Genomic DNA, 19,084 nt, shown 5'->3' with positions numbered 1-19,084 from the left:
TGGGGATGGGAGACCCAGGATGGTGATCCTGCACTGGGGTGGGGATGGGGAGCCACTTACATACAAGCCCAGCCTTTCCCACCACATCACTTTGCTATTGGTGTTGTAGCAAACCACCCTAAGACTTAGAGGCCTAGAACAATCAATGATGACTTGTGCATTCACTGAGTAGTTCCTCTACTGACTTCCCCCGAGCTTGCTCATGTAGCTGGTTCATTGGCTCCAAGATGACCTCACCGTGTGTCAGGCCCATGTGGTGGCTGGAGGCCCACAGTGACACTGTGCATGGCCTCCTCTGAAACACTAGACTGGCTTTTCTTCTGTGACAGTCTCAGGGCAGAATCTCCAGTGTGTGAAGTTGGAAGTGTTAAGGCTTCTTGAGGCCTCAAATTTGAAACTGAGACAGTTTATTTTCTACCATGTTCTTCAAATTTGAAACTGAGACAGTTTGTTTTCTACTATATTCTATTCGTCAAAGCACATCACAGGGTCAGCCTAGAATCAAGGGGCAGAAGAATAGACTCTATCTTTTGATAGCATGAGCTGCAAAGAATTTATGACTGTATTTAATTTATTCCTTTCCCTTCCCAGGCTCCCCTGATGTGTGTGTGTGTGTTAGTTGCTAGGTCATGTCTGACCCTTGGCTCAGACAGTAAAGAATGTGCTTGCAATACAGGAGACCTGGGTTTGATCCCTATGTTGGGAAGATCCCCTGGAGAAAGACATGGCAACCCACTCCAGTATTCTTGCCTGGAGAATCCCATGAGCAGAGGAGCCTGGCTGGCTACAGTCCATGACATTGTGAAGAGTCGGACATGACTGAGTGACTAACCCTTTCACACTTTTCCCCTCTCACCCTGAGTGTTTAGAATCCAAGGACAGAGGTAAATTGTTTTAAAAAGTTTATCCAGTGATTATTCTGAATAGGCAGCTCCTTGTTAATGTTAGTAATTATCAAGCTAAGGTTGAGTACTGTGTGTTAGCGACTGAGCTCAACACTTGATCTGTGTTGTCTCTATTCCTTACAACAGTCTTCTGAGATGTGTGTTCTTTTAACCTCCATTTTATTTATGTATTTATTTTCTGTGATTCACTTCTGGTCATTTTCCTTTCTAAAAGGAACCATTAATTTTTTAATTGAAGGATAATTGCTTTACAGAATTTTGTTGTTTTCTGCCAGAGATACGGAAACTGAGGCTTAGAGAAAGTTACCTGAGCAGTCATGTAAGTTGTTAGTGGCTGTGCTGGGACTTAAACCCTGCTACTGTGATGTTCTTACCCTCTACTGAGAACAACCAGCCTAGATAACCTGGTGAAAAACTTACTAATAATAAATTGTCATAATGAGTTACAGTGTTCGACATCATTTCATATCCATAGTCACATGTGCCCATTACAACAACTCTGATGTAGTTAGAACAACATTTTGAGGAATTGATACTGGCAGCTTATAGAGCCTGAGTGTCTTTGCCCATGATCACATTCCTGATACCAGGTAGAGTTGGAAATGTGCAGAGAGATGCAGTGAGTTCTACCCTCAGGTGAGCACTGGAGCCCCATGAGGGGTGGGGCCTTATCGATGACCGTGGTGTGAGTGAACGCTGCTGCTTTGTGATGAACCTGGAGGTGCCTGGACTCCAGGTCAATGTAGTCAGGCCTGCTTTTGACTCTGAGTTGCCAGAGCACATTGGCTTGGCCTGTGTGGGGGCGCTGGGGGACGATCACTTGTGGCTTTGCTTTGGGCCCCAGATGAGCCAAGATCCGAAGACCAGGACCCTTAAAGGAAGGGCCTGTCTCTTCTCTGTTTTATTCTTCACTAAGAGAGAAAAACTAAGCCTCAGTTAAAACAGACTGGGCACTGAGAGAATTTCTTAACTTGTGCGAATGTCTTCATGTTCGAACTACTGAGGGAACTTACAGAGTCGTCCTTTCTGAAACCATCAGAAGCAGGCTGGAGTCTTTACAGACCAGAGGTCCTCAGTGTTTTTCTGTCCCGCTGTGGGGAGCCATTGCCCCCATTCCCCAGTAGCTTCAGGGACTGGTGAATTCTCACCTTGAGGGTTGAGGAGCCACATCGTAGGGGAGCATTTATCAAAATATCTAGAGAGATAAGGCATATATAGTTTGAAAGGGCTTCCTGAGAGATTCTGAGTCTCATTAAATACTGGCCACCACTGACTAGGGTTCAAGCTTCATGAGGACATGAATTTTTGTCTCTTGTTTGTTCTGATAGCTAGCGCCTGGAGCAGGGCCTGGCATGTAGTGGATGCTCACTAATTATTATTGAATGAATAAACACATGACAAAGTCATCTTCTGTTAGGCATCTTCTCCCGCCTCCAGTGGGAGTAACTGAGACACAGAGTCCTTTGTGTAGCCTAGACGCTTGTTGCCTTACAGGGCTGGACTTTGACCTTTTGCATCCGTGGTTCTCTGAAAGAAGTGAGGGACCTGGGCCTTTCTTGATTGTGAGTAGGTCCGGCTCTCCCCAGGCTCCAGCTTGGCACATTGCCCTAGCCTTGCCCGCCCTGGGGAGTACTCTTTTCACACCTCCTCGCTGAGCAGAGTCTCTTTGGTCATCAGCTTGGCTGGGCACCGGATTTCTCTCATCTGTGCCCATGTGCACGTGGGATGGCTCTTGTTTGACTTGCCCTTTTAAAAACAACTTAAGCATGTTGAGGTTTCCTGTTGACTGGGGGCAGCCAAAGGCTATGACCCAACAGGGAATTGTTGGCCAATCCCTGACTCACCCGAGCTGCAGTTTTCTGTGTGTGATTGAGCAGCGACAGCAGCCTGGCTCAGGGGCAGCTGGCTGCATTCCCCAGATGGCATGGTGCTCTGGAGCCTGTGAGCCTGCACCGCCCCACTCTGCGGGCCTGGGGATTAGGGTCAGGTGGGCCTTGGGAGCATGCAGTGTTGGCAAAGCCCTGCTGTCTTTGAACTAAAGCAGTTTGGGAACATTTCTGAAAGTTGACAGTGATTGCCCTAGTAGACAACTTGAAAAGAATGCCGATGAGGAAGTATGCCCATGGTTATCTTCAGTCAGCTCACCTGTACCTTTCCCTGTCTTTATTTGTTCATCATTCATGGTGCACCTTCTGGATACCAACTAGGTATCCCTCCACCTGGAAGAAGTCATGGTCTCATGAGGAAGACCAGGAGGTTCCCTGATACTTACAAACACTACACTGGAGACAGGACTGTGCCCAGAGCTGTGGGGGTCTCTGCTGATCTATGTCTAGGGACCCAGGCAGTTCACAAGGATGGTGGAGGCCACTGCCTCCTCTTTAGAGCAGCAACGTAGCGTAGTCCTGGCTTCACCATGTACCAACTGAGACCTTGAATGAGATGTTTAACCTTTGTATGCCTCAGTGTTTTTCATTTGCAAAATGAAGATGATAATAAAGTATAATAATATGACAGAGTTTTGTGAAGATGGAATGAATAAATATATGTTAAGACCTATCCTAAAGAAAATCAACCCTGAATATTCTTTGGAAGGACTGATGCTGAAGCTGAAGTTCCAATATTTTGGCTACCTGATGTGAAGAGCCAAGTCATTGGAAAAGACCCTGATACTGGGAAAGATTGAGGGCAGGAGGAGAAGGGGGCAACAGAGAATGAGATGGTTGGATGGCATCACCTATTCAATGGACATGAGTGTGAGCAAGCTCCGGGAGATAGTGAAGGACAGCAAAGTCTGGTGTGCTGCAATCCATGGGGTCGCGAAGAGTTGGACACGGCTTGGCAACTGAACAACAACAACAATGTAAAAACATTTACTTAGAACTGTTGCCAGTATTTGCTAAGATCTGTGTGTTGATCTGGAGCTGGGAGGTGGCTTGTTTGATGTGATACCACTGCTGGAGGCTAGAACCGTGAAGGAGCTGGTCTCCTCTCCCCATCAGCCTCCTCATTGAGACAGTGGAAAGGATTCTTTCTTGAGGGGCCCTTCTGATCCTTTTGGGGGGCTTTCCCGTAGCTCAAATGGTAAAGAATCTGCCTGCAATTCAGGAGACCAGGGTTCAGTCCCTGGGGCGGGAAGATCCCCTGGAGAAGGGAATGGCAATCCACTCCAGTATTCTTGCCTGGAGAATCCCAAGGACAGAGAAACCTGGTGGGCTACAGTCCATGAGGTTTCAAAGAGTTTGACATGACTGAGCAACTAACACACGCACACCTCTGATCCTTTTGAGACCTTCAGGGATCTGAGTTCTTATCAAGACCCAAGCTGAGGTGGAGTGTCTTGTGTCTGGTAGCAGAAGCCTGAGGGGAGATGGGGCTTGTCAAGGAGATAGATCAGAGGGGTCAAGTGCCTATTTGGGACCACTTTAAGAAGTGGGTGCTGGAGATGGTTTTGTAGCAGCTCATGAGAGTTGATCATGAGTGTTGCTTCCCAACTCCACATCCAGTGAGGTCACATGGGTCGTCTGAACTCAGCCATGGTAGGAATAATTATATTGTGGAAGTTGGCAGGTGTGACAAATCTATGCTTTCTCCCTGCAAGGAGCAGATTATTAAACATTTAGTAGCACACCTCTGGTCTTACTGTTCTCTGATTGGCAGAGGTGGACTTGGGGATGCTCTGGCCTGTCGTAGACCTGGCTTCTATGGCAGACAGTACCCAGGACCTCTGAGTGTGAACTGGGCAGAGAGACCCATTGAGTGTAGCCTGCTGTGGATAAGATGTTTCTTCCTGAGGACAGCTTTGGAAGGTACATTATTGCATATAGTACTTTGAGCTTGAGAGTCCCATAGGAAAGGGGTGAGCTGAGCTCTTTAAGAATAAAACAGTGTTGTCAGGCCACGCACTGCCATTTCTCTTTTTCTTTTCTTCTCCTAGGTCTCAGTCAGTCTCTCCACCTCCGGTTCTCTCCCCACCGAGGAGCCCCATCTACCCACTCAGTGACAGTGAGACGTCAGCCTGCAGGTACCCAAGCCGCTCCGGCTCCCGGCTGCTCCTCAAGGACTGGCATCCCCGTGAGCCTTCACCCCAGAATCCTCAAGCCCTCTCCCCCGACACCTCACCACCCGTCTGTCCCCTCAAGGCCACCAGCTTCGGTTATCTGGACAGAAGCCCTGCCGTGTGCAAGAGAGAGGACCAGAAGGAGAACGTCCGAGGGGCAGCCCAAGATGTAGAGGGCATCGCTGCTTGCCCGCCCCTCGCCCAGAGCACTCCATCCCTGGGGTCAGCAGTGGGCCCCCGGAGTGTCTTTCTGAACCGCGCTGGCCCCCGTGCCCACAGCCTGGGCATCCGGGAGAAGATTTCAGCATGGGAGGGTCGCCGAGAGGCTTCGCCCAGGATGAGCGTGTGTGGAGAGAAGCGGGAGGGCTCTGGGGGCGAGTGGGCGGCCAGTGAGGGCTGCCCCAGCGTGGGCTGCCCCAGCGTGGTGCCGTCCCCCTGCAGCTCGGACAAGACCTTCGACTTCAAGGGCCTCCGGAGGATGAGCAGGACCTTCTCCGAGTGTTCCTACCCCGAGACCGAGGAGGAGGGCGAGGCGCTCCCTGTGCGGGACTCTTTCTACCGGCTGGAGAAACGGCCAGGCCGGAGCGAGCCCAGTGCCTTCCTCAGGGGGCACAGCAGCAGGAAGGAGAGCTCAGCCGTGCTGAGTCGGATCCAGAAAATTGAACAGGCCCTGAAGGAGCAGCCGGGCCGGGGGCTCCCCCAGCTCCCCAGCAGCTGCTACAGCATAGACCGAGGGAGACGGAAGACTGGGACCTTGGGCCCCTTGGAGGAACCCACAGGGAGCGCGAGTGTGAGCACTGGCAGCCGGGCCGGAGGAGCGGCTGGAGTTGGGGGGGAGGCGGGCCCACCCCCGGAGAGGGAAGGCAGTGGCCCCGCTAAGCCAGGGACCCCTGGAAGTAGCCCGACCTCCCAGCTGCTGCCGCTGAAGAGCTCCCCTGACCCCGCTGTGAACCCTGTCCCCAAACCCAAGCGCACCTTTGAATATGAGGCTGACAAGAACCCCAAGAGTAAGCCAAGCAATGGTCTACCTCCTTCACCCACACCTGCTGCTCCACCCCCCCTGCCCTCCACCCCAGCCCCACCCGTCACCCGGAGACCCAAGAAGGACACACGAGGTCACCGCAAGTCCCAGAACAGGTAACGAATGCCCCTCCAGTGACGCAGAGCTGGGCACAGCGGCTTTGTCTTCAGTGGAGGATGCAGGAGCAGACTGGTTGCGGGTCACAGTTAGTAGTGCTTGGTAAATTCTGGAGCAGCAAATGATGTTGGGTGAAACATGAGCTAGGCGAAAAAGGTTGATGGTTCTTCTGCTCTTGCAGGGGATCTTCCCAACCCAGGGATCAAATGCATGTCTCTTAGGTCTCCTGCACTGGCAGGCGGGTTCTTTACCACTAGTGCCACCTGGGAAACCCTGCTTAAAAGTGAGTGGGAGGGTGACACGACGTTCCAAATGTCATGTCCTGAAGATGCTGACTGGTTTGGCCTTTGGAGTAGAGCCCTACTGGAACTTCCTCTATGGGAAGGGTGAAAGTGAGAGTTGCTCAGTTGTGTCCAATTCTTTGCGATCTCATGGACTCTGTGGACTGCAAAATCCTTGGAATTCTCCAGGCTGGAATACTGGAATGGGTAGCCTTCTCCAGGGGATTTTCCCAACCCAGGGATCAAACTCAGGCTTCCTGCATTGCAGGCGGATTCCTTACCAGCTGAGCCACATGGGAATGGTAGGGCCATCTTACTTTTAGATTGATAGGGCAGTCCCTTGAGTACTAGTAGGATCTTAGCCTCACAACTACCTGAAATGCCAGCTAGAGATTTATTTCCTTGGCTGAAACATTATCCAAATACTGCATTTTACCATTAACACAGTAGGGTTGATGCACTTAACATGATTTGCTCTTTCCTGAGGGCTGCCTGGGGGTATAGGAACCCTGGGCTTATATGAAGAGGGGATCTTTGGATCCTAAAAGGGGAGACTGATGGGAAATGGAGAGAAAGAGCATTTCACCTGGCCATGTCCAGAAAGACCTGTTCTGGGCCTCACATTGACTTCGTGGTCTGCCTCAGCATTCCTGACACTGGACTGCCCGGACCATCTCCACAATTGTAGTGACTTGGGAGCTGAAGCAGCTGGAGTTGGTGCAGGTTGATAGGCATCTTGTTTTCTGAATAGGTGTAGGCTGGGAGCCAGGTTCCTGTGCACGGCCTGTCGTCCTGCCCCTCACTGCCTTTCTCTTCTAACCTAATGTCAGGTGGGCATTTAGGTTTCTTTGTCTTCTGGGAGTTCTTCAACCTGACTCCATACTTCAGACCTCCACCCAGCATATCCCAACTCATATAGAAACTTTCCCGTCATATGCAGAGAAGAAAACATCACAAAGGCTCAAACTCATGAGCTAGAAGAGACCTTGGCTAAATGTAATTCCATGTTCTGGTCCACCTCAGCATGCTCACTGACTCTGTAAGTCTGCAACACCCTGCTGAAATGTTTGCTTTGTCTTTGTGTGTGTGTGTGTGTGTGTGTGTGTGAGTTGCTCAGTCATGTCCAACTCTTTGTGACCTCGTGGACTGTAGCCCGCCAGACTTCTCTGTCCATGGAGTTCTCCAGGCAAGAATACTGGAGTGGATTGCCATTCCCTTCTCCAGAGGAACTTCCCGACTTTGTCTTTAGTCATCTATCTCTAGAAAAATCTGTCTAGAGCCTCTGTGCACCAAGCCTTTGTGCTGGTCGGGGGGACACAAGGGTGCATAAGGTGTGGCTGTTGCATTCTAGGAGTTGGTAACCTGATACAGAAGATAGATGCACAAATAAGTTATAGATGCTGTGCTCCCTACCCAGATCCGTGGGCAGGCAGAATGCTGCCGAAACCCAGAGGAAGAGGCGTCTTAACTGGGGAGTGAGGGAACCCTCCTCAGAGAGGGAGGTGCTGAGCTAAGTTTAGGAGAGCAGAAAGCACATAGCCAAGTGGAAAAAGGGGATAAGAGGAGAGAATACTTCAGCCTGAAGGTTTTACACACACACACCCACATATTACATTCATAATATATACATACATCCATATATGGTAGAGTCACTTCAAATGAGAATTAACAGCAAAGTTAAATTTCTGTTCTTGAGGCAAAAATAAAAAGGAGAATCCGTTTGAAAAGCACAGGGTAAGAATGAGATAGTAAGTTTAAATCTGTTGTGCCTGGTACAATTCTTGTATTTAATATACCTTTTTATTTTAAAAAATATACAAGTCATATATTTCTGTTATTCAACCAAAGAAAAATCTTTTTAAAAGTCTGGAGGAGAAACTGACTATATCCGTCATCATATAAGACCCTGTGCTGGTCCTCGATATGGTACCTTCCAGAGGGATTTTCAATGATAATTTGGCTGAAAATGGCTTGTGTTATTTGCTGACCTGAGAACTGCCTACATGAGATGTTGACTCCACTGTATACATTGCTGAAGGCTTGCTCTCACACCAGCAGTGGTTTGCGGGCCAGCTTTCAGAAACCTCTGTGCTCAGCCATTGGGTATTTAGCTGGTTGAGAAGTCTGGGCCAGAGACAGAGATTGGGGAGTTACCATGGTAGCAATGGTAGATACAGTGATGGTTGTCAGTACGGGGCTCCCAGAAAGTGCAGAGCGAGAAAGAGAGTCCTGAAGAGAGAAATCTGAGACTGTGGCATTGGAAAGGCAAGTGGAAAAGGGGACCCCTCACAGGAGCTTGAGAAGCAGTTGGAAACTAGAAGGGCCTATGTCACAGAGGGCAGGGAGGAGAGGGTCAGTATGAAGTGTTCAGTTGTGACGAAGGCTGCATAGTAACCACGCAGCCGAGGACACTTTTAGTCCTAGACTTGCACCCCAGGGCCCTCAGGGTGTTGTTTATTAAACATGAGAGAAAGGACTGCATCAGCTGAAAGATCCAGCTGTACCCGAAGATGAGGAAGGTGTTAGTGGGCGAGAGGAGGGATTCAGCCAGTGCCTGTACTTTTCTCCCTCCCGGGAAGGAACAAACCTTGCAGAGTGAGAGAATGCAGCGGGGCCAAGCCTCCCTAGTGAAGACAAGGCATAGAGGGAACCATGGGCGCAGCATGTCTGAGAAGCTAACTAGCTGTGGTTTGGAAATTATGCAGTAGAGGGGAAGGTTATTTGGGAGATGGAAAGGAGCAGGTAACTAACCGAAGGGAAGGTAGGTCTTGGAAGTAGCTTCTGGTGGCAAATTGCCCTCCCAGTTCCTCTCAGAAGTGGTGTGATTTGTCTTGAGGGCTCAGGCCCTTCTTGTTTCAACAAACCACCCACCACCAGCTGCTTCCCTGGCCCCTGAACCACTCTGAGCATCACCCGTCCAGTGTTGAGCCCTTGCTCAGATGCAGGCGTGGTGTGAGACTCTAGAGCGGACGAGGTACTCAGTTCCTGTGGTCATGGCAGACACTTCTCAAAAATGATATTCTCCAGGGCTTGGAGGCCCAGGTCAAAACCTCAGACCCTGGAGTCCAACAGCCTGCACGAGTCTTACCTCTGTCGCTTTATCTCCTTGAGCCTCAGGCTAATCCATCTTAAAGTGGCACGATAGCCTAGTAGCAGCATGGTGAAGATGAATGGGTGAACATGTGTAGAGCATCAGACACAGCGTCTGACACATGACATCCTTTTCAGCTGTGATGGTTGTTATTGGTATTAGTTGCAGGCACCCAGGCTGGGGCCTTTCAGACCATGTATCTCTTCATTTGGATGGTAAGTTTGGATCCATCTTGATGCTTTGCTCAGTTGGTGGTTTAGTGAGGAGGACCTCCGGTCTTGGCTGGTGCCCTTGGCCATTCTCTACCAGGGCAGCAGGGGTGTGGTTCAGCCAGAATGACTCATACTCTTGTCATCCACAGAAAATCCTTTGAGTTTGAGGATGCATCCAGTCTCCAGTCCCTGTACCCTTCTTCTCCCACTGAGAACGGTACTGAGAGCCAACCCAAGTTTGGATCCAAAAGCACTTTAGAAGAGAATGCCTATGAAGATATCGTGGGTAAGCAGGGGCCGAGCGGCGGGCTGGCTTGTCTGTGGTGCTGCAGAAGTGCGGCTGCGGGAAGGCGTTCCCAGGTCCCACTTCATTCTCTCTGGGCAGATGTGGCCCGACTTCTGGAACTTCTCAAGGAAAGGGGCAACAGAGAAAGAGGCTTACCAAAGACTGAGCAGCTGAGAGATTAAAGCCTGGCTTTGAATGAATTGGAACCCAAAGGGCTCATGGGACCCCAAAAAGGGGAAACCACACTGTCCTTTTATTTTTGAAAGTCTCTGGAGTCCAATAGGTGCCCTTTCTTATCTGTGTATCCTTAGGCAAATCACTTTTAGCTTTTTTGAGACCTTTTCTCTTATGAAATGATGATTTTTAAATTTTTAATACTTTGTAAGTTTATATTAAAAAAAGAAGAGTCACTAAGTAGCAAATGATGGAAACATACAATTGAGACTGGCAGAAATACTTGGGGAGGTGGGAGGGAGGTTCAAGAAGAAGGGGACATAGGTATACCTATGGCTGATTCATGCTGATGTTTGGAAATGGTGATGATATTTTTATGGTAACAACAACAATAATAATAGTAGTAACATGCAAGATTACTGTTAGGATTAAATGAGATAAAATAGATATCAAAGTACCTAGCATGATACCTGGTCCTTAATATGTATCTCTCCTACTCTTCCCTTAAAGTAAGTGTGAAAGTGTCTGAGATTGCACTCTGCTTGCAAGTTAGCAAGTCTAGCCTGTTCCAGTTCACAGGTAATGGCAGAGGACAGAGGTGCTTGGATCACAGAGGGCTTTACTACTCATGCATAATGGGCCTCATGAGCTTGATGTTCCCACAGGTTCCCCTTGCTCCCCAGTCCCACGGGGCAGTGTGGTGGAGGTCCAGGTAGAGGCTGTACACTTGGTGGGTCTATTATGTCCCAGCTGAGGAAGCTCAAGCTTAGGAAACCCCAAGCTTTTCAAGGGGCTGCTGGCATACCTGTTCAACCTTTGCCCCATAAGCAGACATTATCCTTATTATTCTGATCAGGAAACAGATCTGCCTCTGCCCTGGAGGGAGACTCTATCCCCCAAGGATGTTTGCTCTATAAACATCTTTGAAAAGATACTTGGGAACCATTAATTTCTCTTGCTAAGGTTAGAAATGTAGAACACCATGGAGAATTGTCCTCCAGGTACTGGGAGGATATTGTGTTGGCAAACTTACATCTGAGCATCAGCAAAAAGCAATAATAATAATAGCCGAAGCTCAGTCAGTTCAGTTCAGTTGTATCCGACTCTGCAACCCCATGGACTGCAGCACGCCAGGCCTCCTTGTCCATCACCAACTCCCAGAGCTTACTCAAACTCATGTCCATTGAGTCGGTGATGCCATCCAACCATCTCATCCTCTGTCATCTCCTTCTCCTCCCACCTTCAATCTTTCCCAGCATCAGGGTCTTTTCCAATGCATCAGTTCTTCACATCAGGTGGTCACAGTATTGGAGTTTCAGCTTCAGCATCAGTCCTTCCAATGAATATTCAGGACTGATTTCCTTTAGGATTAACTGGTTGGCTCTCCTTGCTGTCCAAGGGACTCAAGAGTTTTCTTCAACACCACAGTTCAAAAGCATCAATTCTTCAGTGCTCAGATTTCTTTATAGTCCAACTCTCACATCCGTACATGACTACTGGAAAAACCATAGATTTGACTAGACAGACCTTTGTCAGCAAAGTAATGTCTCTGCTTTTTAATATGCTGTCTAGGTTTGTCATAGCTTTTCTTCCAAGGAGCAAGCGTCTTTTAATTTCATGGCTGCAGTCACCATCTGCAGTGATGTTTGAGCTCAAGAAAATAAAGTCTCTCACTGTTTCCATTGTTTCCCCATCTATTTGCCCTGAAGTGATGGGACCAGTTGCCATGATCTTAGTTTTCTGAGTATTGGGTTTTAAGGCAACTTTTTCACTCTCCTCTTTCACTTTCATCAAGAGGCTCTTTAGTTCTTCTTCACTTTTTCCATAAGGGTGGTGTCATCTGCATATCTGAGGTTATTGATATTTCTCCCAGCAATCTTGATTCCAGCTTGTGCTTCATCCAGCCCAGAATTTCTCATGATGTACTCTGCATATAAGTTAAATAGCACAGTGACAATTGACAGCCTTCATGTACTCCTTTCCAGATTTGGAACCAGTCTGTTGTTCCATGTACAGTTCTGACTATTGCTTCTTGATGCTTCTAACTGCTGCGTATAGATTTCTCAGGAGGTGGGTCAGGTGGTCTTGTATTCCCATCTCTTTAAGAATTTTCCACAGTTTGTTGTGCTTCACACAGTCAAAGGCTTTGGCATAGTCAATAAAGCAGAAGTAGATGTTTTTCTGAAACTCTCTCACTTTTTCAGTGACCCAACGGATGTTGGCAATTTGATCTCTGGTTCCTCTGCCTTTTCTAAATCCAGCTTGAACATCTGGAAGTTCATGGTTCATGTACTGTTGAAGCCTGGCTTGGAGAATTTTGAGCATTATTTTGCTAGCGTGTGAGATGAGTGCAATTGTGCAGTAGTGTGAGCATTCTTTGGCATTGCCTTTCTCTGGGATTGGAATGAAAACTGACCTTTTCCAGTCCTGTAGCCACTGCTGAGTTTTCCAAATTTGCTGGTATATTGTGCAGTAATATGTGCACACTTTCACAGCATCATCTTTTAGGATTTGAAATAGCTCAACTGGAATTCCATCACCTCCACTAACTTTGTTTGTAGTGATGCTTCCTAAGGTCACTTGACTTCACACTCCAGGATGTCTGACTCTAGGTGAGTGATCACACCATCGTGATTATCTGGGTTGTAAAGATCTTTTTTGTATAGTTCTTCTGTGTATTCTTACCACTTCTTCTTAATATCTTCTGCTTCTGTCATACCATTTCTGTCCTTTATTGGGCCCATCTTTGCATGAAATGTTCCCTTGGTATCTCTAATTCTCTTGAAGAGATCTCTAGTCTTTCCCGTTCTACTGTTTTCCTCTATTTCTTTTAATTGATCACTGAGGAAGGCTTTCTTATCTCTCCTTGCTATTCTTTGGAACTCTACATTCAAATGGGTATATCTCTCCTTTTCTCCTTTGCTTTTAGCTTCTCTTCTTTTCACAGCTATTTGTAAGGCCTCCTCAGACAACCATTTTGCCTTTTTGCATTTCTTTTTCTTGGAGATGGTCTTGATCACTGCCTCTTTTACAGTGTCACGAACCTCCATCCACAGTTCTTCAGGCACTCTGTCTATCAGATCAAATCCCTTGAATCTATTTGTCACTTACACTGTATAATCGTAGGGGATTTGATTTAGGTCATACCTGAATAGTCCAGTGATTTTCTCTACTTTCTTCAATTTAAGTCTGAATTTGGCAATAAGAAGTTCATGATCTGAGGCCACAGTCAGCTTCTGGTCTTGTTTTTGCTGACTCTATAGAGCTTCTTCATCTTTGGCTACAAAGAATATAATCAATCTGATTTCAGTATTGACCATCTGGTGATTTCCATGTGTAGAGTCTTCTCTTGTGTTGTTGGAAGAGGGTGTTTGTTATGATCAGTGCGTTCTCTTGGCAAAACTCTGTTAGCCTTTGGCCTGCTTCGTTTTGTACTCCAAGGCCAAATTTGCCTATTACTCCCGGTGTTTCTTGACTTCCTACTTTTTGCATTCCAGTCCCCTATAATGAAAAAGACATCCTTTTTTTGGTGTTAGTTCTAGAAGGTCTTATAGGTCTTCATAGAACCATTCAACTTCAGCTTCTTCAGCATTACTGGTCAAGGCATAGACTTGGATTACTGTGATATTGAATGGTTTGCCTTGGAAATGAACAGAGATCATTCTTTCGTTTTTGAGATTGCATCCAAGTACTGCATTTCAGACTCTTTTGTTGACTATGATGGCTACTCCATTTCTTCTAGGGGATTCTTGCCCACAGTAGTAGATATAATGGTCATCTGAGTTAAATTCACCCATTCCTGTCCATTTTAGTTCCCTGATTCCTAAAATGTCGATGTTCACTCTTGCCATCTCCTGTTTGATCACTTCCAGTTTGCCTTGATTCATGGACCTAACATTCCAGGTTTCTATGCAATATTGCCCTAGTTGAGGCTAGGTTGAGTTTATTTTTGGGTTTTATCTTAATTCTGGCCAAATTCCCTTCAGCGGGAGTTTCTGTTTTGTTCAAGTGAAGTGTGTGTCTCAGCGCAGGTCCCCGAGGAGAAGTCTGTGTCCATGCACTTGACCACTCCAGCCCTCCTGTCTCATCTCTGTCTTGGGCCTTGGGGCTGAAGACCATAGTCCTAATGAGTGTATTCATGTATTCATGCTAAGTCACTTCAGTCATGTCTGACTCTTTTTGACCCCATAGATTCTAGCCCACCAGGCTCCTATGTCCATGGGATTCTCCAGACAAGAATACTAAAGTGGGTAGACAGTCCCTTCTCCTGGGTTCAAACCCAGGTCTCCTGCATTGCAGGTGTATTTTTTACCTTCTGAGCCACATACATAGTTTCCCCAATTACTTATAATAATGATCTTCTACCAGAGTGGTACAATTGTTACAATTGATGAACCAAAATATCTTTATCATCTAAAGTTCATAGTTTACGTTAGGTTTCACTCTTGGTGTTACACATTATATGTGTGTGCTAAGTCACTTCAGTCATGTCCGATTCTTTGCAACCCTATATACTACAGCTCTCCAGGCTCCTGTCCATGGGATTCTCTAGACAAGAATGCTGGAGTTGGTTGCATGCCGTTTTCCGGGGATCTTCCCCACCCGGGGATTGAACCCACATCTCTTAAGTCTCCTGCATTGGTAGGCTAGTTCTTTACCACTAGTGCCACCAGGAATGGCCCTAGTGGAGAGCCCTCCAGATAAGACTATGGGATCCTGGGAAGAGAGAGTCATCTAATCCCCTGTTTGTTCTGAGTCGTCAGGTTCCTACTTTTCTCTTTACAGCCTGGCTGCTCCAGCGTTTCCAGGGAGCCAGCAGCAGTGCTCGGACCCACACAGGCATGCTTTCCCAGGGTTGGGGTGTATCGGATGTGGCCGCCTGAGGCTCAGTCCTATCTGAAAGTCTGTGGGAGCGAGATTCCCCAGAACAGCAAAAGGGCTTGGGGAAGGAGGCCTCTTTGGTTACCACCGGGGAGAAACTTTGTACGCATGGCCACCCAGAGCCGAGCTCAGTCAGGAGCTGTGGGGGACAGAGGCACAGCCCCATCTTCCTCCCACCCCAGAGCAGGGTGCACTCCTGTTTCCTCTGTTCTGAGAGAAATCCTCACGTGTCACTGCTGCCTGGGGCCCTGGAAGCAGCCAAGGTGGCTGCTGCAGTGGGCAGGGCAGGCTCCAGCTTTCAGCTGTCCCCCTCAGAACCCAGGCGCTGCCGGCACTGGGGCCTCAGCACTCTCTTCTGTGAGAAGTTTCTGCAGCCCTTCTGTGCTACCCAGGGACCTCACCGGGGAATGCTCTTGCATCAACTGAACTGGAATAAGAGAAAGGGATGCTCCAACCGTTTCTCCCTGTCCAGAGCTCCACAATCGCAGGGTTCTGTTTGAGGTTATTTGGGGGCTCTGCATGTAGTGTTGGGGGGTGGGGCGTGGCGGGAGGTGAGAATTTTGGAGGCACTGTTCTGGGCAACAGAACTCTTCTCAGGGCCTCCTTAGGTTAGAAGTTAGAAGAGGTAGAGGGAGGCAAGTGTGTCTGGGCCTTGGCCTCCTTACTCGGTGGAGGGGACTTCCTGCCACTTTGAGGTGTTGCATGAGAAAGCGAGAAAATAGCAGAGCAGCTTGGATGCCTCTTAGATGGATGAACTAGAAGCTGGAGTAAGGGCTGGGCTGAGGTAGGCTGGAGTGGGGGCATATTCCCTAGCTGCTGAGCTTGCTTCTGGATCTTTGGAGTGCTGTGTAGAGAGGAGGGGGTAAGAGGGATGGGGAGGGGATGGCAGGGAGGGCCCCCCTGGGGGTTCTGGCTGCCCTGGTGCAGTGGGGGTCAGGTGAATTTGCAAATCTCTGGTTGTTCAGTACCCTGGCCGCGTTTTCCTTTCTGTCACCACAGTAGCCACAGGGAGGCCAGAGGGAAATTCAAGGGAGGATGTCTCTTTGTCTCAGATTCTGGTTGACTTATCCTTTCTCCTTCCCTGGAGACAGTCCAAGAATTTGGACCCCTCTGGAGGCTTTCGAAGGGGGCCCTCGTTGCTGAACTTTGAGAGTCACTTTTACTTTTGCCTCGGACTGACCAGAGCCTGACTTCCCCGGGAGCCTTTTCTCTCTCCTTGGCCCAGCCCGTGCGCGGTGAGGCTGAGGGTGCTCTGGTTTGGATTATCCAGTTTGTGCCGCCTCCCTTGCTCGGGGACAGACGGAGCTTTGTTTCGGGTGTGTGATAATGGGGCTGTGGTGGGGAGGTGGGAGGTGGGCAGGGAGCACCCACGCTGAGTCTTTGTCTTGGGGGCCAGCCCATTGGTCTGGAGTTCCTGGTCTATAAGAGGCCAAGTGCCAGTTGGCCCAGAGACTAACGTGTCTTCTCCGTGAGCCCTGGACTTGAACACAGGGCTCTGGGGAGTGTGCTAGCCCCCTGGCTATACCCGGCATGATGCCTTGGGAACTGGGGTGGGATACTCCAAACCAGGCTGACATTTACCCCGCTGATTTGCAGCAGAGTGGTCCCAAAATAAAGTTAGACTGCTGTGTCGCTTCTGGGGGCTGTTCCTTCTCGCCTGTCCGATTTGACATCTGCCTCTGGAAGATGCTGCTGTCCCACAAAGCCTTATAATCGTTGGCATTCTGAGCCTGACACTCAAAAATGCACCCAAGGAAGCAGCTTGTTAGAGAGTTATGTGGAGTGGCCTCGGCGCCTGACCAGGGAGTCCGGGCTGCATTCCTGCAGAGATTCCCACTCCCATCAGCTTGCTGGGGCTGAGGGAGCGTTTCCAGGAACTTGAGTGGGGTGGGAGCTGGGGACAGAGCCAGTCAGCCTTTCTGCAAAGCATTTTGAGCGTCCGCTCTTTCTGCCTTTTTCTCTCATGCGTCCCAAGGCTGGGGGACAGTGAGGATCAGAGGCACCTAATAGTGTAGAGGCTGCCGCCCAAAGGTGTCATCCAAGGAACAGTGCCCGGGCAGTTGGGAAATGGTGTCCAGCCTTGGAGGGTGGGGAATGGCTGACCCCTGAGAGCTCCCCATCTGTGCTGTGCATTGCCGGGGAGCCGGGCCCTTCATCTGGCCCTTTCTCTTCTGTGCAAGGGAGGGGAAGAGGCCAAGAACCAGGAGAAACAGCTGGCTGGACAAGGGGGGAAGGTTGGGGAGGGAAGCTGCAGACCCGGGGCCCTCGCCATGGGTGTGGCCTGGGAAGCTTACGATTTGGAGAAATTCTCAGGGTGTTGACAAAGACACCCCTTCTCTAACCGGTTCTTCCACTTGTATGTGTGTTGGGGGCTGGAGTGTTTGGCATCCGTGGTTAATGACCACAGGAGACGTGGGGAGGCAAGGGGGCGGGGCTCACTGGGACTGGGTTCTTCCTTCAAGAGGATCCCCATGACAGGTTTGGGCTCTGACCAAGCCCCTTATTAAAAAAAAGTGCAAAGCAGAAATTCTTGGCGATGCCCCTGTCCTTTGTCTCATCAGCAAAGCTGGAAAGGGTGAGACCTCTGGCTTCCGCAGCTGGGCTTGATGAGATGGGGCTGCTCCGGCCTCGGGAAGGAGGACCTACCTCTTCTCCCTCTCCCAGGGCGGCCTGGAGCACCCCGGAGGGAGCTGTGTGGGCAAGAGTGCAGGTGAAGGTCTTCAGGCCTGCCAGGCTTCCCACCTCCCATCCAGGCCCTGCAGAGTCTTCTTCAGGTTTCTCTACTCAGCTCCAGCTTCTTCAGTCTCGCTGTGGCTCTGTTCTGGAGGACGGAGGAGGCTCTGAGCCGGATTCCCCAGCCCTCCTGGTCTCCCCGCTCTGAGCCATCGCTTTGGGACTGACTGGCTCTAGGCCTTGGGTACTGCTTGGTCTCTGTACATCCCCATGCCCTCATCACCCTTACTATCTAGACAGATGGCTGGGTGGGTTTCTGTGTGGCAGCTCCAGGAGGGTTGTCAGAACAGTCCAGAAAGTGGGGTGTCAGAGGTGAACGGAGCTGTGAAGGGCTCAAGCTAAGGCTGGGGAGGCAGGGCTTGGGCTAGGGCCAACTGTCATTTCCTGGAGAAATGATTAGTGGCCTGGTTATATCTGAGAGGCTTTTGAATGTTGCTGGAGAAGAAAGAGGCTGTTTCTTTCTGTTAGGCTGGGCAGGCAGGAGGAGCAGGCATTTGAAGCTTTCCTGAAGTGTAGTTTCCAGAACATACCAGACTTGAGACCCTGGTGTTCCCAACTGTTTTCACTTCCCGGATGATCACTGGTATGCATCTGTGATTGTCCCCGGCCTCCGTCTCCTACTTCTATTTCTTAGAGCTTTGGCTTTTGCATTGATGTTCAAAGGGAAAAAAAGGAAGGGAGAGAAGAGGAGTGAAGGAGGGAGGAAAAGAGAGTTTGCCTCAGGACTCACATCATGGCGCTCAGAAGCCATTAGGAAGTTTAGGAACATCTGTCTAAAACAGTGGTTCTTAATGGGGCAAGCATGGGTGGGGGTATAGTTTCATCCATCCATCCATATCTACCCATCCATCCATCCACTTTTCCTTTGTTCCTCCTTTTCTCCTTCCTTCCTTCCTTCTTTTCTTCCATCCATCATCCATCTGTCCAACTCATCATCCATTTATCCATCTATCTGCCCAGGAGACATTTGACAGTGTCTGGAGACATTTTTAGTTGTTTGGTTGAGGGGATACTGCTGTCCTCTGTCTAGTGGATGGAGGCCAGGGTTGTTACTGAACATCCTACAAATGCACAGTGCAGTCCACCACAACAAGAATTATCCAGCCCATGTCAATAGTTTGGAGCAATTCTGATCTAAAGCAGTTGAGACAGGGTCATCCTATAGGCTGGGGGAAGATGATAAGGACTCTGACTGGTCATCCAGCCCAAAGCAGTTTAGATTCGATGAGCCTGGAGTACATGTTCTCCCTGCCCCCATCTGCACTGTCCTGTCTCACAGGATTGTGTCCTGACTCAACAATCTTTGGTCCCCCAGCCTCACCA

General features: G+C 49.1%; 1 protein-coding gene across 6 annotated transcripts in view; it reads left to right on the top strand.

Annotated features, from left to right (window-relative positions):
• Positions 1 to 19,084, top strand: part of DENND2B (DENN domain containing 2B) — a 160,091-nt gene that overhangs the window by 115,874 nt on the left and 25,133 nt on the right. For 5 of the 6 annotated variants that reach the window (XM_065946201.1, XM_065946199.1, XM_065946202.1 and 2 more), the window contains 2 exons: positions 4,843 to 6,102; positions 9,837 to 9,973. In XM_065946201.1, coding sequence (XP_065802273.1) covers positions 4,843 to 6,102; positions 9,837 to 9,973 — 1,397 coding nt within the window. The remainder of the gene's footprint in view (positions 1 to 4,842; positions 6,103 to 9,836; positions 9,974 to 19,084) is intronic. The other variant, XM_065946203.1, reaches the window with a different exon arrangement.

Source organism: Muntiacus reevesi, chromosome 9 (assembly GCF_963930625.1).
Source record: "Muntiacus reevesi chromosome 9, mMunRee1.1, whole genome shotgun sequence".
Lineage (NCBI taxonomy): Eukaryota > Metazoa > Chordata > Mammalia > Artiodactyla > Cervidae > Muntiacus > Muntiacus reevesi.
The sequence above is the reverse complement of the archived record's forward strand: the minus strand, read 5'-3'. Positions and strand labels throughout refer to the sequence as shown.